Source organism: Carassius gibelio, chromosome A20 (genome assembly GCF_023724105.1).
Source record: "Carassius gibelio isolate Cgi1373 ecotype wild population from Czech Republic chromosome A20, carGib1.2-hapl.c, whole genome shotgun sequence".
NCBI classification, from domain to species: domain Eukaryota; kingdom Metazoa; phylum Chordata; class Actinopteri; order Cypriniformes; family Cyprinidae; genus Carassius; species Carassius gibelio.
Genome location: NC_068390.1, coordinates 23,625,572 through 23,651,882, shown reverse-complemented (window position 1 = coordinate 23,651,882; position 26,311 = coordinate 23,625,572). Strand labels below are relative to the sequence as shown.

Sequence of the window (26,311 nt, the reverse complement as noted above, 5' to 3'; positions counted from 1 at the left end):
AAGGGACTCATGCACAACCATCACAAAACAGAAAGACAGTCGAGGATCATCAGGTAACAGAACACAGTACTAAGAACCAAGGGTTCCCAAAATTTTGAGTAGGGTCATTTTAATAATTTCAGCATTTTTTTTGTCTTGTGGACTAAATGTTAATATCTTTTATGTACAATATCTTACTCAGGACAGTACTAAATAAAAAATAACATGCATTTAGTATGATCTCTCTTATTTTTTGAAAATTACTCATATTTTCACAGATACTGCAAGGGGTGCCCAAACTTTCGATCCCCACTGTATATATATATATATATATATATATATATATATATATATATATATTATATATATAGTAATTATTTAGTAATAGAAGAGTAAGAAAAAGTGGTATAATAAAAGATGGATGGACAGATGAAAAAAAAAATACTTTCACGGAAATACAGATAGATAGGCTGATGGATGGATGAAATGATATGGAACGACAGACAGAATGTTAGACAACAGACAGATGGATATATCCTGTTGATCGATTTGGTTTGCTTCTGTGGCTACACTAATAGAGTTTTAACTCGCCAAAGTGAAATGCTACGGACACACAAACACACACAGCGTTTTAACACCCTTATGTCATAAGAGTCCCATCACAACAGCTCTCCACCCCCGTATCCTCCTCAGTGACATCAATTAGCATGACGTCCACACGGACACTGTCAGAAAACATCTGCAATCTGTGTCCAAACGTGTCTTAGATTTCACTTCCATCTCCCTGACCCAGAGTGAGCAGAAAGTTCTGTTATTGCAGCTGCCCTCTCAGCAAGTCAATCAACCCCTCACAGCTGGAATACATGCGTTTATTTTTTTATTAAGTGCTTGCTAAAAATGAACGTTCTCAAAATTGTTACGTAACAGTATAAAATCGACTTTGAGAGGTAAAAAAAAAAAAAGAAAGACAGCATGACAGATCAATGAGATCAAGATCACTGCGTTTTTCACAGGATTCCTCTATTAAACATATTTTTCATATTCTCCCCTGGAGAAAACTGTAATGAATTAAAAATTGTGGTCATTAACGAATCATTGGTTTGAAGTGAAACTTCAAATGAAAACTTTGATTCAACAAATCGGTTGATTTTGTTCATTTGATCCTGGCTGATCTGAATCTCAAGTTCAACTCAGTCAATTATTTGGTTTCACAGCTCAGAGATAAAAACCTAAAGCAGGTTAAATGTTGTTTTGCAGCCATAACCCTTCAGATGGCTTGAAATGTAGCACATGAGTCATATGTTCCACTTTTATGCTAAATTAATGGTGCTGTTGCACATAATGTTCATTTACGCTCAACATTAATGAAGAACTGCACATGTTTATGAGTAAGCGTACATGTGAGTACTCCATATCTAGAGTGTCACAACACACTCTGACATCAGGTGTCAAGCGTGTGCCGCCTGCTTTTGGACTACATTAGCACATATTTAACAGCTGCTCTTAGATTTCACTGGCAAGTCTATCACCATTAGCCCGGCGCCAAAAAGACGGTTGCTGGGGACCAACACGGAACTCAAGAGCAATTCTGGTAAAGGCCCCGGGCCAAGGCACGTCTAATAAAAGTTTAGGCATATTAAAAATAAATGACATGATGGGTGCTTCTTGAATCAGTGATGGTTTCTGGTAACAGCAATATGGAGACAAACATGGCAAGTTCAAATCAGGCACAGTGATTATTACTGGTTCACAACATATTTGGGCACTGCACAACCCAGGTGACATCATTCAATTAGTCACATGACTGTGCGTTCACACCGTCGGCGTCGAGAGCGTCAAAAATCACTCTGGCCGCTCTCTGCTCATGACGCTGCAGAAAGACTCGTGAGCGCTCAGGCGCTGACGTAGATCGAATGCTTATTTTGTATTTAAATCGTCCACAAAGCAAACAAGCTTGTTGATCTTGTGCAGACTAACCATAAGGAGGGTAACGTTAGAAGTTAACCTCATTAAATATTGTTGTGGACAAAGTATTAAGATCCTTCACCTAATAATGTTTAAAGCACTGTAAAAATACTCTGATGCAAGTAAAAGTCTTGGATTGAAAATGCTACTTAAGTAAATATAATCAAGTATAAACATTACTTAATTTAAGTATAATCAGAAAATAATCATAATACGCAAACAGGTACACATAATAGATTATTGCAAACCGGAAACAGTAATAATCAACCTGTCCTTGGGATCTAATGTGGTCGGAGCTGCGTTCTCTGGAATGCTCTCAAGCGGTGGACTTCTACGTTCCGATTGGTTGCTGCCCAACCTCGTCATAGCTCATTACCATAAAGTTGCCTTCATTTCAACTCTCCTCGACGCTCTCAATCGCCAAGTCGCGCAGCGCCGCTCATCGCCGCTGCTCGACGCCGGCTTACATTGAAAATGAAGACTTCCGGCCAGTTTGGCGCTCTCGACGCCTGCGGTGTGACGCACAGTGACAATCACAGGCGATTGGCTGGAATTCCCATCAGATAGAATGATAGAACACAACATAGAACAATAGATGGATAAAACGATAGCATGATAGATAAGTAGACCTATAGAATGCTAGATACAACGCTAGATAAAACAGTAGATACAGAACTATAGAATGATAGAAAGATGGAACGATTGAGCGATAGATAGATGTGCTGGAAGACATCCTTACTCAGCCAAGGCTCTGGAAAGCTCTTCCTGACACGTCAGTTCTGTCAGCAGTCAGTATTTCCAGCTTGCTGTTGCATCATCAGCTGCTCAGAATTCCACAGTGACACACGAGAGTTGATGTAACGACTCCGAGACGAGGTCACGGTCAATCCTCCAGAAACACGAGCAGCACTGTGCAGCAATACGGCTACATGTCATCTGAGCTCAACCGCTCCAGACAGCCAATTACTGACAGAAACCCCTCCAGATCTGCACTCCGTATACCATTTAGAGTGGTAGTTCATCCAAAAAGGAACATTCTGTCATTGACTCTCCCTCAAACGTCTTTCTTCCATGGAACAAAAAAGGAGATATTTAGCAGAATATTCACACTGCCAGCTCATTCAACCTTTTCTATACACTAAAAGTAACTGGAGACTGTGTGCTAGCTTGGTAAAGTTGTTGACGGTGTTAGTGAGCAGACAGACAGATGGCAGTGTGTAATCTCCTCTAGCCTTTAGTATTAATTTAACACAGTGTAGTAGTAAACATGGTCACAATGGTAAGACCAGGAGGAGCACAGCAGTTCAACTCTAAGCTGAAAAAACACAGGCCTCAGCAGAGCATTAATGAGGACTGGGAATGATGCAGAGTGTGTTTTCAAACCGGTGAGGCTAATTATCAGCTTTGGGAACAGAAATGCTGAGCCATTACAAGGTGTCTGTGTGCATGTATTTGTACGTACTCAAAGGAATGACTGCTAACATGCCACTTGATCTTGTCGAAAAAGAAATGTCAATTGTGCAATATGGATTCACTACATTTGAAGAAATTGTGATGCAAATATATTACAATTGTATGGCAGAATGTACTTTTTCAAAGTACCAATACTAAAAAAAGGACTACAAATAAAGACACTACACAGAATTTCTAAAATATTAAATCTCATATCACCATATAAATTGCAAATAAATTATAAAATTTTTAATAAGTCATGAATTCGACTTATCAGACACTGTATCTGATTATCAAAATATACAGAAATTATTAAAAGGGGTCATTGTGAGATGGAATAAAAAAATAAAAATAACTTTGGAAAACAAAATGGATCACATAGGGCCCTAAAATAATTTTTGTTAAACTTTTAAATTATATAAATCATATATACACACATTCATAAAAAAAAACATAAATGACAGCTCATGCTCATGATCCAGTTCTTCCATTTCCATCTCTTCCTCTTCCTCTCTAAAGCATCAACGATACTATCCCTTCCTGTGTGGTTTTTCACATCCTTCCATTAGCAGCTTCTTTTAAAGCAAAGGCAGCATTATGGCTGCATGCATATTGATCTACAGTACATCCTTATCCAGTAGACTGTACAGTAGTCTGTGAAGCCCCACTAACTGAGTTACATCCTGCCCGGGTGTAATCCGTTTACCTCCTTCCTTCGAGGTAAAGTGTGTAATATAGTACTAGCATGTGGTTTCTCATTCATCATACATGTTCTTTCATACACTCTCTCCTTGCACAGCGTGTCTTATTTCATTCATGAGTTCTCCCTTACTATACGGGGTGAGGAAAATGTCAGGACAAGAGAGGCAATCAAAATAAAGGTTGTTTTTGGATCTTAATGAGGTTAACACAGAGACATCTAAAAAAGCTAATTAATGAATTACTCAATTTTATTTATTATTTTAAAATGACTTAATTGTTCATTTGTTAATGTATAAATAAAAGTAACAATAATTCAATAACAAATATAACAAATAGTACCTTTTATTTTTATATAGTATTAATTTGACTAACTTTTTTAAACATTTATAAAAAGTCTTAATTTAGTTTTAAATTACTTTTTCATTCATTTAAAATGTAATTATTATGTGTCTGGATATAAATATGCCATTATACATAGTAAACATTATGAAAGAAAACGTGATATTAATTTTTTTTATATCAGCTGTTCAAAATAAAACTGTTCAACTGTTTGACCACTTCATAAAATCACACCAAAAAGGCTGACATTTAAGCTTTTCCTCTACCAACAAATAAGAAAAATTGATAAACTGATAAAAAGAGAAAAATTAAAAGGCCCTTATATCAACGTACCTCTCAACAGAAGCATCATGCGGCACTTTGACCTTCACATGAAAAACACTGCAGATGATGAAAGAACAATTACACAAGATTATAGTATTAGGTAGCAATTAAGAAACTACTGCAAACATGTACAAAAAAGTAATAATTAAATAAACTAACGCAAGCAAACATGCATTATTTTTTCTCTAATATGGTCGTCCAACTTGATAGATCTAAATATGCAAAGATCGGTCTCTCGTCTGTTTCTTTTTCTTTTTTTCTGCCTCAGAATTGCCCAGCTTTCATTGGCCAGACCTGCAAAGTAAAGAGCAACTATCATACAGTTTTCACACAAACATCACTCCAGACCTCACAGTCAAGCGCACTGCAGCTGGAGCCTGGTGACAGACGTTCCAGCCCTCGGGGAGCACAATAACAGAGACCTAACACACAGGATCACATTCACACAAAAGGACCATCATCACAGCCGTAATGGCTTACATGTGATTCCCAAACAGATGAAAAGAGGTCAACATAAAGGAAGCTCTATGTACAAGGTCCCTTTATGACTAAGCTGTGCCAGAAAACATATGGAACAGTTTGGGATAAAATGGTAAAACAGCCCAGTCTGGATGAGAATAAACCAGTCTGGTGTTGAGAAGAGAGAGGATTAGCTTCTGACCTCATTCAGAAGCCGCTCTCTTTTTTACATTCAAGGTCTTTTATCAAATAAACTCAAATGAATTAAAGAGCTACAAATTTCACAGACTAAAAAAGCTTAAAATTCATTATAAAAAAACTTCTTTTTCCACTAGAGTTCAAAAGTTTGGAGTCAGATTTTTTTTTTTAAGGCAAATAATTAGTATTTTAATTCAGCAAGGATGCATTAAAATGATATAGTAAAGATATTAAAAAATGTAACAAAAGAGTTTCATTTCAAATAAATGCTGTTTTAACTTTCCATTTATCAAAAATCATGAAAAAACATCACTGTTTCCACAAAAACTATTAAGGATCACAACTGTCTTCAATATTAATTTATTATAAGTTGAATATAATAATAATTATAATAATTTGAATTACAAGAATAAATTACATTTTAAATTATATTTAAATAGAAAACAGTGATTTTAAATTGTAATAATATTTTACATTACTACATTTCTGATTCAATAAAATGATAGTGAGCACAATCTAAAACTTTTGAACAGTAGTGAAAATTAAGCAGAAACATAATATTTTTTAAAGAATATTAATGCGCTCAACTTCAACTATGTTGACTAACAACTGTCTGCTGTATCTAGCGGACTTGAGCAACAACAACCAAAAATGCAGAGTTTAACAGTGTGAAATGCGTCTGCAAATCAGCAAAACAACATTACATAAAATAACTGAGACCTGACCTTTACTTTTTTCAATGAATTCCACTATGGAAAAGTCAAGCAAAGTCAAGCAAAGCTTGGTTTGGGATTTGTGGAAAGAGCCACTTAAGCCCAAATAGTTTCCTTCCTCTTAGTGAACTGAACATGAATCATTCTGTATGCAAGGTCTCTGGGACTACAGGTTTCATAAGATTATGTAATTATGGATAATGTTAAATTGCTAAAGTGCACTGGTGATCTTTCAACAGTCAAAAACTATATGTTCTACAGATGAGGTGCTAACCTACTTTTGCGAGCCTTGCCTTTAGTACATAATTAGAGAAATTACCCAGTCTCAGCGAGGAGGTGTTTCATAGAATGATGTACTGTTTTCTACAAGATTTAGTCCTGTTTTCTATGAGGGTGGCGATATGACTCATGTTTCACAAGTAAACAAAAGTCCTGCTTCTACATCCATGATCAGGGATGCTGAAAATCAATTAGTCTGCATACTGTCTGAACAATTAGTCAACTAGTTAGTCATAAGAAAGCTCTAAATAAATAAAAAACATTTTTACTTTTTTTTTTTAATTGCAATGGCACAGAGCAACAACATCAACAACACAGAACAAGACAAAAGCCTGAAACATGAATCTCCACTTAAAACTATTTGGACTCACAACACGTCTTGAAATATATTTTTAAAGATGATGAATTTGTAACCAAGCGCTACTTTGATTGTGATGGTGCTGTAATAAAGATGAATTTGTAGAAAAACAAAAGGGAAAAAATCTATAGTCAAGCTCACTAATCAAATAGCGGGCTGGACGACTAATACACAGTCATCTAGTCAACCAATCTTGATGGAAAAATACTGATGAATCACTTTAATAATGAAGAAGAACGACAAAACCACATTAAGAAGCTACTGGAAACTTGTGGTTTATTGTAGTTACCTAAGTATCGACGAGAAGTGAGTTAAGAGTCTTGTTCATGATTCAAACCAAACAAAAAATCAAAATGTCTAGAAAAGCAAAATGATACTAAACCAATAAGAGCATGGTTTCCATAAACACAGCTACAGTGAGTCTACCATGTGATTCCAAATGCTGACCTTGACTAGTCTTTTCCTTACAAAAGCATATTTTTTGTGTGATTTTCACAAGTCCTTACATTTCTCTTTCCTCCATACTACGATCAAGATATGCTGGATACCAAACAGATCTGCTTTCAACAGTGAGTAAAAACTGGAAGTTAGCCCATGCTGCTTGTGTGGTTAAAACCCATAGAGATTATAAATGAAAAAGGGTAGGGCAGAAGCTTTCAAGAGTGAGTGTGGCTGCACTCCTAATGTAATTAGAAAGCCTCACACAGACAGACCTCCATCCTTTCACGCTGCTCTCATCTATAAAAACAAGGCATCTTATTGAACGTTTACATACAATACAACGCAAACTAGGTTATCCAAATTATGAAGTTGTGATGGAAAATCCTATTTGGGTAGACTTGACCCTTAATTCAGAATTGATTGAGCCAGCGTTCACATGAACTGAAAATCCTGACGCCTCTGCCAAAAGGTGAAACGGTGGGTTAGTTCTGGATGACCCAAAGCTGGCAGGATTTTTTACACTGGTTGACAACACTGAGCTTTCAACACAACAACACAATATGTCAGATGAGTAAATGAAGATGCCAGCTGTCTCAAAGCAGATGCCAGTGAAAAATCATTCTGGAAGTCAGGGCTTCACAAGTTACAACATCACACATTACAAAAAAAAAAAATGAAAAAAAAAAAAAATAAGAATTTAAGAATGACCCAAAAGGACTTAAGTCATACAGTCTACAAGCTTTCTTTATTATGTAGATTGTTAGGCATTTATCAAGAAATTTTAGTTTTTGAAAAAACATTTCACATTGTGGCTGTATTACCACCTCGGGTGTGCATTAATTATCATTAATTCAGTCATTGACAATTATTCCAATTATAATAACTTAATATTTTTCAAAAAGATGATGAATAATGATTATTTGATTAATGATTAATGAAATGTACATAATTGAAAGTTAAATTGAAAATTAAAAGGAAAACGCTTTTGGCACTCATGTAAACTAAGAAGAGAATGTAAAATCTCATTCCTCATTCAGAGTCTAAGCCATCATTAGTGCGATGGCTTCAGAGCAGCTGGGATATGAAATATGTTTTGGGATGGGGTTAAGGGTTACAAGGCACAGAAAGCCTTGAACAAACAATACTCCCTTAATCATGCTAACTGCATTACCCAACTCTTAGTCAAATGCTAATACGCTAGTCTCAACTGGCTAATCAGACAATACCAGGAGCTAATCTAGGCCAAATCTAATCGAGGGTAACATTTTGACCAGGAATTTCCCTGGGACTAAGATGTTCGCTGAAGATCACACAGATTTGAAGACACCGATTTGGTTAATACCATTGGATTGATGCTAGTTTTTCTTTTACAGAGCAACTTATATAAGATTGTTAACCAGTTTTGAAAAATAATAAAGATTATTAATTTGTCAATTACAATAATAAACTACCACCTGTCAATGTAAATATATACTCACATTTTTATTCAACCATAGATAAACTGAAACCCATGTGAAACAGAACAATAAAGTAACCGTATTTATAGGGATCTGCTCAGAGTCGAAAAACTATAATGAATACTTATTTTGAAAAAGCATAAATAAAGATATAAATTTAATAAATATATAATGCATATTTGCACTATGGAAAAAAGCGAGGGAAAAAAAGCTACACCTAAAAATGTGATGTTAATTAAGTTCTGACAGACTTTTGGTTTAACATTCAAAAATATGCATTAAAAATCATACTTTTATGCACTATATGTAATGCAAATTTAAAACATGGAAATTAAATGGAACAGCGCTACATCTTAAATGGGACTTTAGTTTACACCCTTTTAGTTTTAATCTGAATGCAGATATATATGTTTGTCATTATATACACAGATAATGGCTTCACTCCTATAAATAAGCACTGATGTGTGACATAGTGCTGTTAAAAGGCTAAAAACAGTGCAAAAGCACAGCAGCACAAATACAGCAGTATGCATGACACTGTGTTGAGGTCGCTCCTTGTGTATTTATGGGTGCTTCAGTGGCATCCAAGGCATCCCTTCCAGCAAGTCTTGGGGCACCTCTGTGTTTATTCTTGGCTGATAAGTCAAGTGACTCAGGTTTCCTTTCGACACAGCTGATCCTCACACAACAAGATGACACTGACCGTCCTGTACTACATTGCGTAAGTGCTCCATGGAAATGCATGAGTACCTGGTAAAAACAACGCTCAAGGACAAATGTTTACGGATCAAGGGCATTCATTTGATTACTGATAATTTATCATTTCTCAGACAGATCAGGAGTATGGCAAGTGGGGCAATGAACATGTTTCTTGATGAATTAAGTCAAGCTATGTCATAAAATCAATCCCATGGAAGGGTTGTTGAAACAAGAATGGAGTCCACGAAAGGTGCCATGAGCCCCACAGGGGAAATTACGAAGCTTCGGGAAAGAGGAAATTCTGATCCTTAGGTGAATGAAAGTAGGTAAATTAATCTTCAATAGGCGACATCTTTTCTCAAGGTTAAACACGTGTCACAGGAAAACCTGACACTTGGTAGGAAAGGGTTTTGACAATGAAGACATCTTACAGGGAAAAGTCATGAGAACATCAGGGGCCAAAGGACAAGATGACAAATAATAACCATCAAGCAACCTTTCGACCTAATTTCCTTCAAACATGTTACAATTAATTCATTAGATTGATAAAATTAATATATATGTATGTATATAAATATACACAACTTCACAGATCAACAGAAGAAACTTTAAAGGGTTTTCTTTGTAAAATAAAATCAATAGTTTTAAATGCTATAGGCTAAAGAACGTTCTAACAATAGAAAAATTAAAAAAATATTACACAGTTATTAGTTTAGGTATTTTATAGACGACATTAAACATAATGAAATTATTCTTGTTTTTGATGATAGCTGATGACACATATAGAATCTAAAATGTATCTAAATGTAAAAACAGTCAGAAATGAGAAAGAACAGTTAAACTTCCAATCTCAATATAGCTCATATCAACCACTACATAAATAAATGCAATAAATAAAATCTCCCTATAAATTGTATCTAAACCTAAATGTATTGAATTCATAAGCCTTTTTAAGCCTGTTGTCTTGAGGCATGGTGACTCTGCATCTAAGGTCACATGTGCTCAGAGTGACTGAGTACAATATGACAGGATGTCCTCAATGCAGGACATGTCTCCAGGCTCACAGATATATGGCACATTCTAATGAACCGTAATGAGGCCGTCTACTAATTATGAAATCCACATGAGGAGAGCTAACCCCTAGTATAAAAACACAGCAAATGCTAAGTCCTTTGATTAGCAGTTAGCAATAGCATAGACATGCAAAACTAGATCAGTGATACCCAAACATAAGGGGGAATTTCAGACTTTCAGATTATTGTCATCATCATCATATGTGTTAACTCTTTCAGCTCATGAAATCAAAATAGGTCAACAAATGATAGGGTCCAACTGTCAGCTACATCATGGCTAAATAGACTAGACTGTTTCAGTGTTTTATAGAGTGAAAATGAAATAAGCCTATTGTACGCCGAAAACTACATATAGTGAGTCTCCCAAAATAGTATTCATTTTCATGTAGATTACAGCCAGTGAGTCTTCATTAGAATACATTCAGGAGAGAAGAACTTCGACTTCGGGTCTGCTTAAAACCATTCTTCAGCACAGCACAACACAGCCAGATTAAAACAAAGAAGCTTATTTTGGAGAATCATTCTTAAGCCTTTCTTTATCAGATTTACTCTGTCCTGCTCAGCTTGACAGTGCATTGCCTGTAAAATCACACTGGTCTCACTGCAGCAAAACAGTGATACTTTAAAAGAAACTTCAGCTTGGTTGTATTAAACAAAAATAAACCACAAACAATAAATAACTTGTTCACAGGCTCAACCATGTGTAGTGCAAAAGGGTAAAAAAAAAGCAGCTGGATCATTAAAACAGCCATCATTAAAAAGCAGAAGAATGATAAAAATATTCAAACTTAATGTGTAAATAAAACTATTAATTAGACATTTCTAGGTTGATTACCCCCTAAACAACCATGATTCAACCAATGGTGAAAGACTGGGGTGGGAACATCTGTTTGACCAACCAATATAAATTGAAGGGAGTGTTCAGGAAACCTGTTTGAGAACAGTCCTTATTTTCGCAATTCCATTTGTTAAAATAGTCGCGCAAAAATGATTCAAATTGCAAACTTTCTTTGTTTTTTGTGGGAATATCTTTAGAATTATTATTGAAAGCATAATCAGATGTTAACAATAATCAAAGTAAACAAACAGGCAATGGAAACTTTTGAATGACAGCCATTAAAATTCAGCTTCGAAAGCTGAAGTTCTGGAGATTAGTCATCAGGTCTAGCAGTGCAGGGGTGGTCATAGTTATTTTCTCTACCATGCGGTGATATCACGGCTCTCATCCTACACAGCGATTACAGATGTTTCCATGTCAGATCTGCCCTACTTCTGGAGCCAACTCGTACTGGCTGCCTGCATCTAGATCGGCACTGAGACAAACTCTTGAGATCATGTTTGACTAGACTCACTCTTGTACCATTTGGGGCATTTAGATGAAATCGCAAGTTTTCGTAAAAGCCAAAATCACAATAGAATGAATGAACAGCCTGTGGCTCTGTGCTTGACCTTGACTTGAGCCCTGAGCAGAGGTGTATTTACTGTGCTAATGATAAAGTAATAAATTAAAGCAGTGAGCTGTAATCAATACGAGGATGGACAGGCTTGATTCCATCTTCCTAAAGCCAGGCAAACGTCAACTCTCTTTAGACAACAGTGGGATTGGAAGTAGGGTGAGAATGGCGAGAGAAGGATGTTTGCTATTGGCTGATGAAATGTAGGGCAGAACCGTGTGCCTCCAACTGAGAGCTCACACTGGAAAACACATGATGTATCATAGCACAAATCTATCAGTTATGATTATAAAACAGGGATGAACAAACCTCATAGATTTCCATTAAAGGAGAGACAACAAAATTGTTCTAGTGACCACAAAACAATAGAGGCGTGTTTTGACCACCTTGCAACACCCTAGTAACAAGCAGAACAACATTGACCACCCAGAATACCCTAGCAACTGAATATCAACATACAGATTGGCTTCCACAGGAAAGCTGTGATCACATTTTCTTCTGAACATTCAAAAATCTACTTAGCGTTATTTGGCATGGCAGAATTTTCTGCACATTACTCATCATCTTATAATCTCTACCCAGAAGTCATTGCACTCACTGGCCTACATATATATAAGAGACACCGAAGCGTGACCTATTTCTAGAGGCTTTTAAAGTCCGTTGCTTGCTCAAGGTAACTTCTCAAAAATCAAAGTGGTCGACAAATAACAGGAAGAAAGCCACAGTTTGATCTTGCTGAAGCATTAAAATCTCTGTATTTGTTGGTCAATGCGAAACTAGAGCCAATCCTATTTCAAGTTTTGTCTGACTAAAGCGAAGCATAAGGAGACGGGTCATGATTTTGGGCTGATTTTGTAATGAGTTTGCAAGAAAATGTCTGACTGCGACACGTTTTGCACCTCACAAAAACAGATTAAGATGGGCCAAGCGGGCCACATGTGGTTTGTTCAAAAGTAGGCTGCGTCATAAGCATCTTGTACCTTCTACGCTGTCCGAACACGAGGTTCCGATGCCGGTATCACCACTGTCTGAGGCAGCGCTGTGACGTCGCCCGCGGCTGCTAATTCCAGTGGCAGAAGAGGAAGCTTGCCATGCCGAGTCGCAGCCTGGGACCCATCCAGGAGAGGACGTGCTCGAACCTAGGAGACAAACAGAACAGGGTTACAATGGAAGAGGAGGAGACAAACAAGAGGGATGTCATATCCAACAAGCACATGATTTCAAACTGTATCAGCATTTAAACTACTTTGTTTATTCACAGTGAAAGTCATTTAGTTACGTGAGCATTCAGAAACGGCAAACTGCAAACAGCAACTCTCCAGGCTGTAAATGTCAGACAGACATTACAAACACATAACGTCATCAATGAAACGAGATGAACGTGAACCAACAAAGGGTTGAGAATCAACAGCTCGTTCTTATTCAGAATCTTAAAAAAATTAATAACAAAATAAATTAGGGCTGCAACTAACGATTATTTTGATAATCGATTAATCTGTCGATTATTTTTACGATTAATCGATTAATCGGTTTATGTACTTATATTTTAGTTTTTTCCATTTTTTCCCCAAGTAAATTATTAATAAAGGGTCTTTATCATTCAGCATAGATTTTTAAGAGATTTTAACCATTTTGCATTTTCATATCCTCATCAAAAATATACCTGGAGTTGTTTTATTATGTTAGTAATCCTTTGTCGAACTCTTCTGCAATCAAAACACTGACCCATACTCTAGCAAAATTCACAAGGAGATTTCAAATATTGTTTTCACCATGGCAGTCCTTAGAGCTCCTAAAGTTGTTTAACATCCCAAACAAAGCTTAAGGAATCTTTGAGAACATATTTTCACGAAGTATAAGGATAAAACAGAATAAAATTGCAGTGCATTGTATTTTATTATTTACTGGGAAAAAGCTTTATAGCTTATGCTGTGAAATTGTAAACAATCCTTCGAAAAAAAGTGCCAATGGCATGAAACCTGAAACATTTACCTCTCTCATTCAGTCATAATTAGGCTGCAAGTCTGAATTATGAACTGGTAAACGACAAACTGATCACATAACATGTTTGTAAAGCTTTAAATGTTAACTGTTAAAAAGCAATGTTATCAGCTTTTACGACTAAACATTTGCAAACAACCTTGTACTGGAGAATCTGCACAAATAAAATTCTTAGGGGCCGTTCACATATCGCACCTAAAAACGCGTGGAAAACGCTAGTCGCGCCGCTTTCTCCTTCTTTCCAAAGCGCTCGGGCAGAAGCGCCCCTGAGGCGTCTGCCTTTGCTAAGCAACCATGACGTGCTCTCTCCATGACGTGCCCTCTCCATGAAGACCCGGAAATTTCAGCAAAGGATAATTGGATGCGGTGTGGACGCGCCTGGAAAAACGGCCGCATCGCACCGCGTGCGTGTCGCGACCGCGTCGCTTCCATTATGAGAGTGCATACTGCGCGCCTACATAGGAAATAACGAACTTGAGCACGCAAAAGACACGATATGTGAACGGCCCCTTAAACAGTTCAGTAGTGCAGAGTTTACAGGTTACTCTTCATTTTGAAGGCTCAAAGTAAAGTACTCCCACTTCCCGCTGAATGCTGCAGAGACGCTGTTCGGGAAGCACGTGACATAAAACGAGGCCAGCTATTGGCTATTCGCTACTTCACCTGCTGTACTGGCTGAGTAAAACCTCCGGTGGCTCATTACTGCCACACTTTGGTCACCGCAGATTTGAAATATGCACGAAATGAGCCGCTTATGGCAAATAAAATTTATTTAGCGACGAATCGATTTACTAAATTAGTTGACAACTATTTTAATAATCGATTTTAATCGATTAAATCGATTCGTTCTTTCAGCTCTAAAATAAATAAATAAAAAGAACTGCTAAGCAAACCAAATGTCATCGAAATTAAATCTATATAACTCATATTAATAGTATGTTTTATTATTAATAGTTATTCAAATTAATAGTTTTGTTTTAGTATTTTATACACTTAAATATACATTGTATTTAAGATGTCTGGGGTAAGTAATTTTTTTAAATAAATTAATACTTTTATTTGGCACTAACATATTAAACTGATGTAAAGTCGCAGTAAAGACATTTATAACATTACAAATGAATGCTTAGCTTTTGAACCTTCTATTCATCAAAGAATACGGCTTTCGACATTGATAATAATAAGAAATATTTCTTAAACACAAAATCATCAGACTAGAGAAATAGTTGCGACAATTCAGCTTTGTTAGGAAAAATTACATTTTAAGATATATTATAATAAACTTGTATTTCAAGTTGTAATAATATTTCACAATATTGACGTTTTTACTGTATTTTAAAACAAATAAATGAGTATACAAGATTCTTCTGAAAACATAAAAAGAAAAATCATACTGACCTCAAACTTTTGAATGGTAAACTATACACAAACTAAATTAATTATACATGACAAATACAACCTCTCACATGTTTGCTATTTTGTGGGCCAAAAACTACTAAACCACTGAAACAAGGTGAAGTTCAGTGAACTGAACGCTCAGTCTTGCCCTAGAGGGCTCGTCCCAATATCTGCTCACCTAATCTATTCTGAAGTATAATCCATTTAGGCAGTGGGATATTTAATCTCTCTTGCCAACATCTCGGAACATGCTGATACTTCCAAATAGCAGATCATTTTTTATATATATATATATATATATTGATTCATAATACAATATTTTGGTGAAAAATTACTACAAATATATTTTCAAATTCATCATTAACTTCTTGGAAGTTGAAACTGGAAAGCAACAACATTGTCCTTTTCTTTTCAAGATCAGTCAGCAAAATCTACCCACACTCATTTTTAATGTGCCATACATCATGGAAAACGCACAAACTGAGTTTGAAGCAATTTTCCCTGAAACAGCAATACAGAAAGAAAAAATCTCAAATCTACAAGAGTTCAAGATTTTCAGCTGGAAGTCAAGATCCAGCTGAAAAGATCAGAACCAAAATTATAGGTCTCCATAATTCCTGGGTAGAAAAACCTCAAGTTCAAACCAGTTCATATGAAAGTGATCCACATTAGCCATCGTCATCGGGACAGAGTCATCTGTATCTGTAAATATCCCGGGTAAACACAGGGTTTGTTGTTGATGAGACACCAGAAACTTCCACCATCAGTTAAGCAACATGATATGAATTATTAAAAACACTGGCAGAGAGACTTGTCAGAATCTGTGGCATTAGTATCTAGACAACTTTGAAAACAGAAAGTGTAAAAACACAAGCTACTAAATACTGAACACGTGTTTGTTTGGATTTTACAGTCACCACTTAAAAAATTGTTTAAGAAAGAAAAAGAAAGAAAGATACAGTTTATTTGAATATTTGATAAGAAAAAAAACTACAATTATGTAAATAAAAATGCCTACATAAATATTTTAATGAAATAAAATAACACATTTATAAATACTTAAATAAAATCAGTTTTTTTTTCCTATTTTATTTTTTATTATTAACATTAATAGTACTAGCTACAAACCTGAAACAAAATAAATATTCTAGACAAATAAAATAATAATTTGCTTCATATATATATATATATATATATATATATATATATATATATATATATATATATATATATATATATATGTGTATATGCAGGGATGTGGTACACAGATATTAGGCTACATCTAGGTGCCACAACACTGCATTAAAAGGACCCCTCCAATAAAGAGAGAGCACGTTAGAGTCCCTTGTGTCCATAATCTGATTCAAAGACAAAGCTGAAGGTGACACGAGTGATGCTGTCAAACCATCACAGCTCAATAACATCACAACGCTCATAACGGAACATCACATATCTAATTTATCCCAGGCTGCGCGCGCGGAACAATACACGCTCCGTTACACGCGCCAGTCTAACATCAAACATGGCTGTTCCTGTGAACATATATCTGCCTTACAGTGTGCCATTACACAAGCGCTAGGCTTTTACCTAATTTATAAGCGTCGAATCCGTCCTCAAAATCGTTCCTGGTCCACATCGCGCTCGGTTTCACACACTAAACGGATAGATCCAACACAACGAGCCGAGATAAAATGCACGAGCCCACCAAGAAGAGCGGGAGCTATTTAAGTGAAACCGCATTCCATAGCCACCAAAGACTGGAAGAACCTGCGCACAGAATCTAAAATCAACGCGTTTATATGCCACTACGCCGTAGTCCTGAAAGGCTGGCGCGTATGTCGCAGATTTGAGCCGGAGTTATGGACTAGTAATCGCTCTCTGACTCGCTGGCAGATGCATCGCGAGGATGTGACCTCACTGCCTGCAGCTCCTCGCGGAGAAACGCAATCACAATCCAGGCGAGCGACACGGACTCCTCCCACCAAACGCGGAGCCAAGACACGGGGCTAGAAGAGAAGACCGGGGCTAGTTGTCACACGGGTGAAAAGTGTCTTAACCCTTTATTGGTCAAGAATTCCTCTGAAATAAGTCTGAAAATTAATTAACTGATAGTTTCAATTGCAGAGTTTATTTTCCCTGGGATTTATGAAGAAATTAAATAAAAAACATTTTTTAATCAGAATGGATGTTATCTATATATGTTATCTATATTTTTAAAACATTACTTCATAACCTTTTAAAAAAATTAAAATAAAAAACTTTATTATTTTTTTATATATATATATAATGCTTAAATTTTGCTTAAAATTCTACCAATGGGCTTTTTAAAGGCAGGTTCCCATTGTGACAACATACCTCATGTAATGTAACTTTTGTATATGTAATATTTTTATGTAATAAAAAAAACTACTTAAATGTATATGTCATGTGTTAAACTGACTTATGTATATGAAATAAATATAAAGCATATACTGGACTAAAAGTGTGACAATATCTATCTCCCATACAGTATGGATGGAGTTGATGTAAAAATAAGCTAATGCATTATTAATATGATTTAAAGTTCATTTTATTTTCACTTTATATTTTTCACTTTAATTAAAACTAATAATATTATAATTAATATCCATTAATAATTTTAATGGATCTTGTAAATATTCTGTAATGCTTCTGATGATTTAAAATTACTATAAAATGCTACACTGATACAGAGTGGTATTTGTTGCCAAGGTCTTGCGTGGATAAAATTAAATGTGCCCATGGTTCAAATCAACAAATACACTCACCCCCATTCACATGGCACATTCCTTCACAGGGAAACACAGCACTACTATTTATATTTCAGGGTGTTTGGGACTGTTCCCACTCCACACATGTTTAACAGACTAGAGTGATTGTCCAAGCTGCCCAAATGGGCCATTCCTCTCTCAACATTCCTTTGTAGCATTCACATCTATTTACCCTGTTGAGAACTTCAGTTCATTTTACAAGAGTCTGAGAGAACAAATTGATAGTTTTTAAGTCTGCACTGCAGTAAACTCTGCTTTTGTCTCTTGTGCAACATACAAATGTACAAAACATAAGAATTGCTGCTCTGATTTTTCACAACTTCCATATTTCATTACACATGTGTAATACTGCATAACATCTACAATTATTACGATTGCTGTGGAAACAATTGCAATGTGTATTTAAGTCAAGGTACTTCAACACCATAACATGCTTTAACAATAACTTGAGAGAAAATAAATGATGCATGTTTTGTACACATAATTTTATTAAAGTGTGTCAAACTGCACACAACACAAAAGGAAGATTAACAATGGTCAGTCGTCTTTCTGATTGAGTCTAGCATCAACTGTCTCAGACAGAGAGAGAAAACAAGACAGCAATTGTACACTGTTAAATGTCGCTGTAGATTTAGCAGCACATTACTGTAAAAACCTACAGTACAATACTTCATTTTTATATTACAGTAAAATACTGTAATTTGCATTGCATTCTGAGTAATATTGTTTGAGCGGGAACATTTTACAGAATATTTTAGTGTTGCTGTAACCTAGCTGTAACTTGGCTGTAATATGCCAGGCAATAATACAGAATTGCTGTAAACAGCGCGTCACCTGACAGACGACGTCACAACACAACTGCCACAGACAGCTCACTTACAGATGTCTGAACGTCTCTCTCTGTGGAAATCTGGAAGTTTGGTAAGTTTATTTAAAATTTTGTAATTAGGTTTAAGGAGTACATAGCTTTTAGTGTGAAATGACAGTGGAAGTTTAGCCAGCGAACGTTGCAAAAACACCGTTAGAGAGTTAACTTTAGATGTCTAACATTACTCGCTGTTTCCCTCTTGTCCCGTCATTTTCATCTAACGTTAACTTGGCGAATTATACCTGATTTATTTCGACCAAACCAGACCTAGTGAATGTTGAAGATGGTTAATGTGAGTTTTATTTTGTTTATGTCAAATTTGAATGTAGTGTGTTTTACGATGGTCTGTGAGGTAAAATTACTATATTTGCTAATGGAGTCTGGTAGGATTAATAACTAATATGTCTCTGTAGGGATCCTTTCCATAATGTTCGATCCGAGCCTGTCACCAAGAAATTATAGTATTATAATAGACACTGTGCTCCAACTGCTAAACAGATTTGCAGTCTGTGACTGTTTCCCGGATGACGTGCTGCAGCGCGTCGCGGTCTATTTGAATAAGTCGTTCAGAAACAAAAAAAAATCATCTAAAAAAGGCTTAAAAAATATGTTATTTTCATCTGCAACCTAAATATGTGATTTGGGCTTCAGGGATTTCATTTAATTTAGGCGGGAGACCCAGTTCTGTAGCATTGCGATTGCAATGACAAATAATGATTAATTAAAAATATGAATAAAGGTATAAATTGCCTTTATCAAAGTTAATAATGATCTATTAGTCAACAAAGACCCATGCATGCCAAAAAAAAAAAAAGTGTAAAAATGTAAAAAAAATTTAGAAACAGAGGCTTATAATTTTTTACTATATGTTAGATGTACTGTTGGAATGAATGAAATACAGTGATGTGTTAACTTATACATCCACGGCAAGTAACGTATAATTGAATAAAATGTATTTTGATTTCTTACAGCTCTACAGTGTGGGCCACTTATTTTTGCAGCCTGGGAATGAGTTTTCTGTAAGTATTAGCCATTTTAATACAATGTTTTAAAGGGTTACTTCTCCCAAAAATGAAAATTCCGTCATTAATTACTCATCCTCACGTCTCTCCAAACCCCTAAGACCTTGGTTCATCTTTTACACAGATTGAGACTTCTTCCAGCATCAGAAGTTGAAGTGGAGAGGGGAGATTCAGTCTCTGCTGACTGAGATGGAGAATGACTCAAGAACCCTACAAGACCAAGATCTGATGGCGACTTCAGTTGTCCTGCTTTTGATGGCCTTCTTCAGGGAGGCGATGGAATCCCTGTTCATACTGGCAGATGTACTGTATTTTGCCTACAAGGACATGAAAAAGTTTGTACTCCCCCTGAGTTTTTGTGCAATGACAATATTTTAAATATTTTTATTAAGATAGGAAATTTAAATAATAAATAAGCAGTTGAAAAGTATTTTAAGAAAGAAAAATATCACTGCCAATATTTGACAAGTTGTACTCATTATACTCATGTTTTATGTATAGTAGCTACTTCATATTCTGCACTTTGATTCATGTTGTTTTAATATGTTTAGGTCACGGCAACCCAGGCAGACATTGAGGCACAGCAGGTGATACCAGACACACCCAGGCTCATTATGCTTGGTAAGTATGTGGTTTTTCACTACAATTAATTATTTATGCACACACACACACACACACACACATATCAAACATATCATACACACTGGAACACACTAACACACACTTTGTAAACTCACTCACACAAACTCAGACACTCTCATTCTCATTCACCCACACACTTACATATATGCACACTCTCACTCTCATAGACACTCACACATAAGCTCATATTCACCATCATACACTCACTTACTTACACATACTCACAAACATACTCAAACAGTATTCACACTTACATATGTTTGTACACCTACACTCATATACACACATACTCATACACCCATTTACACATTCACATAAACACAAACATACTCAAATAAACACACTCTCACAGACACTCAAACATTCATGCTCATATTCACTCATACGCCCACACACTCACACATACAACAGGGTACCCGCGGGGTCTTAAAAGCATTGAAAAAGTCTTAAATTTGATTATATAAAATTAAGGCCTTAATAGCCTTGAATTTGGTATACAAAGTCTTGGATTTCGTTACAAAGGTCTTATTTATTTTTATTTTTTTTACTTTTCCTAGGATTAAGTTCATACCATAACAAAATAAACTTTTACTATTGTAGGCTAATTAAAAATTCATGCAGCGTAATGTCGAGTGCACTTCGCGCTCCACGTCATAGCAGTAAGCGCGAAAGCTCGCGCACCCGTTACTATGGTTACTAGGCAAGTGAGGTAAATTACAGAACAAGATAGTAGCTAGCCTAGTTTGTCGGCTAAAATGGGAAAGTGTCGGTTTAATCCGCTGTGGACAAGGAATCCGAATTACGCTTGGGTCAAGCCTGTGCCAGGAAATGACCGCGAGGCCTATTGCTGTTGGTGCAGGAAATCTTTTAAGCTAGCGACAATGGGTGTTACGGCCCTGGACTCCCATATGAAGGGTGCCAAACACACCGCGTGTAGCACTGCTCGCCAGCACCAACCACCTATTGGCCCGTTCTGTGCACCGCGGATCTCTTCGGTTACTGAAACAGCTCTGACTATCAATAATGAAGACATTTCTACAATAGAAATGCCACCACAGCCAAGGAACATTCTATCGTACTGTGGCTCGACACCAACTCTGCGGGCAGAGGTGATGTGGGTCCTTAAAACAGTCTCTGAGCACCACTCTTACACTTCAAATGAAAACGTTACAGAGATTTTTAAAATCATGTTTCCTGACTCCGAGGTTGCAGCTACATTCTCGTGTGGAAGCAACAAAACGGCATATATTACTAAATTCGGATTAGCTCCCTTCATAACGAAAGAACTGACTGACCATGTCAATATGTCCAACGGGTTTGTGATCATGTTTGACGAGAGTCTCAATAAGATGACGAAAAGTAAGCAGTTGGACCTTCATATTCGCTACTGGGTGGACGACCACGTCCAGTCACGATACTTCGGCTCGCAGTTCATGGGTCATGCAACGGCGGTGGACTTGCTCAAACATTTCAAAGTAAGTTTTTATTCTGAATTTTCAAAATGTTGAGTTTTTTTATTTATAAATAATATATGATATAGTAAAGTAACATAACACGACCAAGTGAGCTGTTCTAAAATATCACGATTGCAAATGTTACATTGTATGTAACGTTACATTGAAAATAGTTACAAAAGAAAAGCAACACTAAAGTGCTGTGTTCTGTTATTGAATGATTCAGCATTTTGAACAAATCATTTTAATGAATGACTCAATTATTCATTTATTAAGACGGTCACTTGCTGCCACCTATTGGTTTATTGTTTACAAGAATCATTGTTTTTATATTATTTGTTTAAACCTCAATCTCATAAAATTATTTATTACAGTTGCAATTTTGCAGTGTAAATGACTTAATTTGATTGATAACGGCAGCCTTATTATTAAAACTGAATTTGATCAAATTTAAGAATTTGACAGGAAAGAGAGTGCATATATAGTAAGGTTTAAAAACTGTCCTTATAAAAGTCAATAATGCCCTGGTGTAAAAATCAGAATTATGCAGATTTAAGTATGTAAAGTCTGATGAGAATATTGCTTCAAAATAAATTTGATTTATTTATGACAGACATTATTTAAAAAGTAGAAAAATATTATGTCATTAAAAATGTATTGTAACATTATTATAAAAACTTCCTTATGTGTAATTTAAATGGAAGTAGCTTACAAATAAATAATTTTAAACCTTTAATATTAGAATTATGTACCATCTGGGGATCCTTATGGTTTACTTTACAGTGAGATATTTAATTCTTGTTATGTACTGTACTTGATAGGCCCCAACTTAATTAATATGATATCAAATTGTTTTGATTATTGGTTTTATTGTTTTTTTTTTTACTTGAAGGAAATTCCTTGTCAGAAGGCACCAGAATGCCTCATTTACATGTTTAAATCATAAAAATTGTCTCATGGGATAATTCCCCAGACCCCCCTACAACATGTCACTATTTTTCCCAGTTGTGAGTTTGCATGTCTTTAGACCTTTAACCTTGAGGCCCCAACCTCCATCACACTAGCTATTATGTAGGCTGTATAATGTCTTTGTTTAAATGTCTTTGCTTTTCATGTCTTTTAGGAGTGTGAATGTGACCTTGACTTGAGGAAGATGGTCTCTGTGTCTATGGATGGACCCAATGTTAATTGGCGTTTTTTTGAGATGCTGCAGCAGGAGCATGCAGAGCATTTTGGGGGTGCGCAGCTGGCAGTGGTGGGGAGTTGTGGCCTGCATACTCTCCATAATGCTGTCAAATGTGGATTCACCGACTGGCATATGGAGAAGTTCCTAAGAGCTCTGCATACAATTTTTCACAATGTGCCAGCAAGAAGGGAGGATTTCTGTAATCTAACAAAATCCAAAATCTTTGCTTTGCCTTTTTGTGGTCATCGCTGGGTCGAGAACCTCCCTGTGGCGGAGAGGGCCCTTGTCATCTGGCCAGACATGATGAAGTATGTGGAGGCTGTTAGCACCAAAAAGCTTCCTAACCCTGGGACGTCCTCCTATGATACCATTGCGGCGGCAACCAAAGACCCTCTCATTCTGGCAAAGCTTCACTTTTTCATGGCAGTGTGTCGAAGTGTAACACCTTTCCTCACCAGATACCAGACTGATGAGCCTGTGCTGCCTTTCATTGGTAATGACTTGGCTGAACTGCTGAAGGTGAGGTGAATCTTCTCATTTTATTGTCATAGTGATTTTAAAATCTCCTCTCGTTCACAGTTACGCTAAGACAACAGCTAAGACTGAATGAGTTGAAAATGCAAATATTTTGTATAGTCAGATAAATTAGGCTCATTTAATAATACCGAAGAAAAGAAACATTGTAAAGTCAGAGTGCTTATTTTGTATTGTAAAATATTTTATATTCTCAAATATCTATATTTTTGTCTTTTCATAGAGTTTGCTGAGGCGATTCATCAAACAAGAACTTCTCAATGATGCCACACCTCAGCATTTGGTCCGGCTTGATGTTAGTGACATGCAGTCCAGAGTTCATCTTAGAGCTGTTGATATTGGCATTGGAGCTGAGGCTGCAATAAAGGTATTTAGGAAATACATAATGTGTGACCAGACTGCTCCTGGTTGTCCCTGTTGTTAGACCCGTCTACTCAGCCACTCACTGGATAGAAGGAAAGAGGAGGGAGAGGAAGCTATTTACTTAATTTAGTCCCCATTCATCCTTAGGAACGTCAGCAGCAGAGTAGATCCACTGAGGAGCTTTCTGTCCTCCAGTTCAGAAAGGAATGCATGGAGGGTCTGTCCAAAATTGTGAAGAAGATTCAAGAGAAGAGCCCTTTGAAATTCCCAACTGTAAGGCAAATGACTTGTCTTAACCCAGCTGTGATGTATTCAAATCCAGAATTGTGTCAGGGCCAGATGAAGTGTCTAGTCAAAAGGTTTCTTCAAGACAAGCAGTTAGATGGGGTTGCTACAGGTATATAAGATTAAGTCCTGACGTTAGGCGTACAATTTACAAAAGAAACACGTGTACATTTGATGTGAGTGCTTTTTCTTTCACTCTTTCTTTAGGTGATCTGATCATTCAGCAATTTTCACAATTGTTGTCCCTGGAGGTGAGGAATGAGAAGTTCCTGTCTTTCAAGCCCCTCGAGAAGAGGCTGGATGTGTTCCTCCATCCTTATATAAGTCAGCCCTACCCACAGCTCTGGGCTTTCATCAGAAACCTTCTGCTCCTCTCCCATGGGCAGGCTACAGTGGAGAGGGGCTTCTCTATCAATAAACAAGTAGAAACTTGTAATATCCAAGAGGACACTGTCATTGCACAAAGAGTTGTGTGCGATTACGTGTCCATGCATGGGGGTGTTAACAAGGTGCCCCTCACACCAGAGCTCCTGTCTTCAGTCACATCAGCAAGGGTGAGGTACAGGATGCATCTTGAAAGTGAACGAAAGAAAAAAGAATCTCAAGCACATAGTCAAAGAAGAAGAATAATTGAAGAGGAGTTGGAGCAGCTAAAAAAGACAAGACAGACCATCCAGGAAGTTGCGGAGCATCTGAGGAGGGATGCAGACAAGATGGCAGAGGAGGCTGAGGACAAACAAGGCAGCAAAATGGCAGAGCTAATTGCCAAGTCAAACGCGTTGAGAAGAAGCTACAAGCAGAAGTTGACAGAACTTGAGAGCCTGGGCGAAAAAATTGCAACCAAGGCAGCAGAGCTGCGAAGACTGTAGTGTTCAACACCAAGTTCAAATATATTTGTTTTTTACAAATCAAATGTGTTACGCTGTTGCGTATGTATTAAATATAACTGATAATTTAAATAAAATGTTTTATTTAATTCAAGTAGTACTTGTACATAATTATTTTCTAGGGTTGAAAATTTATACAGATTTGACATTTTCCCGTCATACTTCTGTCAGAATGGGTACAAAGTTGGCATTGAATTTCATTTAAAATGGTATTAAAAAGGTCTTAAAAAGCCTTGAATTTCATTTGGAGGATCCTGGGGGTACCCTGTACAAACACGTACATACTTACAGATAGTTGTACAGCTACACACTCACATATACAAATTCATATTCACATGCATACACCCACTCACTCAAACACACACATTCACATACACAAAAACTTACTTATATAAACACATATACATATACATACTTATACACACTCATATTCCCTCATACACCCACTCACTCACACACACATACAAACACGTAAATATGCTGTACATACTCTCAGATGTTTGTACAGCTACACACACACACATACTGTACATACTCACGCACAGATGTTTTACAGCTACACTCATATCTACTCACAGATACACACTCATACACCCACTCTCACACACACAGCTGTATCAACATAAGTATTTTTATTCACTTTTATTATACTCTATGAATGTGTACAAACAGTAATGTATAAATTGCAACATTTAAGAATGGAGTTAAGTCATTCACGGACTTTGTTGACAATGTTGTTTTTGGAATAAAACATTTTAGGTAATTAACATTGTGTTCTTTCATTTTCAGGACATTCAATTATGACAGCATCCAAGTGGATGCTATCAATTGAGGGAAACATTATCTTGACACTGGAAAGCAGTGACACATTTATAACCGCCTTTGCAGTGATTTTCGCAAGCTACTACATCTTCAACATCGAGTACCAGGAGTCTGCTTCTTGTACACTAGAGCTTGTTCAGAGGCAAGTGAATTTCTTTCTGCATTACA

The 26,311-nt window shown here is 36.5% G+C and overlaps 2 protein-coding genes across 3 annotated transcripts in view; one reads left to right on the top strand and one right to left on the bottom strand.

Annotated features, from left to right (window-relative positions):
- LOC127938407 (centrosomal protein of 85 kDa-like) overlaps nt 1-26,311 on the bottom strand; it is a 64,836-nt gene that overhangs the window by 33,663 nt on the left and 4,862 nt on the right. Inside the window, exons 1-2 of one of the 2 annotated variants that reach the window (XM_052535002.1) lie at nt 16,879-17,258; nt 12,873-13,031 (exon numbers count right to left, since the gene is read on the bottom strand). In XM_052535002.1, coding sequence (XP_052390962.1) covers nt 12,873-13,031; nt 16,879-16,927 — 208 coding nt within the window. In that variant the 5' untranslated portion in view covers nt 16,928-17,258. Of the gene's footprint in view, nt 1-12,872; nt 13,032-16,878; nt 17,259-26,311 lie in introns of those variants that run through there. The other variant, XM_052535003.1, reaches the window with a different exon arrangement.
- LOC127938408 (uncharacterized) lies at nt 24,206-25,586 on the top strand. The gene is made up of 2 exons (XM_052535004.1): nt 24,206-24,546; nt 24,642-25,586. Exons 1-2 carry the CDS (start codon nt 24,360-24,362, stop codon nt 25,301-25,303), a joined length of 849 nt encoding a protein of 282 aa, XP_052390964.1. The 5' UTR covers nt 24,206-24,359; the 3' UTR covers nt 25,304-25,586.

Excerpts from the sequence above, each read along its gene's own strand:
- LOC127938408 (XM_052535004.1), top strand. The coding sequence starts at position 24,360 with ATGGAGGGTCTGTCCAAAATTGTGAAGAAGATTCAAGAGAAGAGCCCT. Across the intron at positions 24,547-24,641 it reads GTTAGATGGGGTTGCTACAG|GTGATCTGATCATTCAGCAA; the intron begins GTATATAAGATT and ends CTCTTTCTTTAG.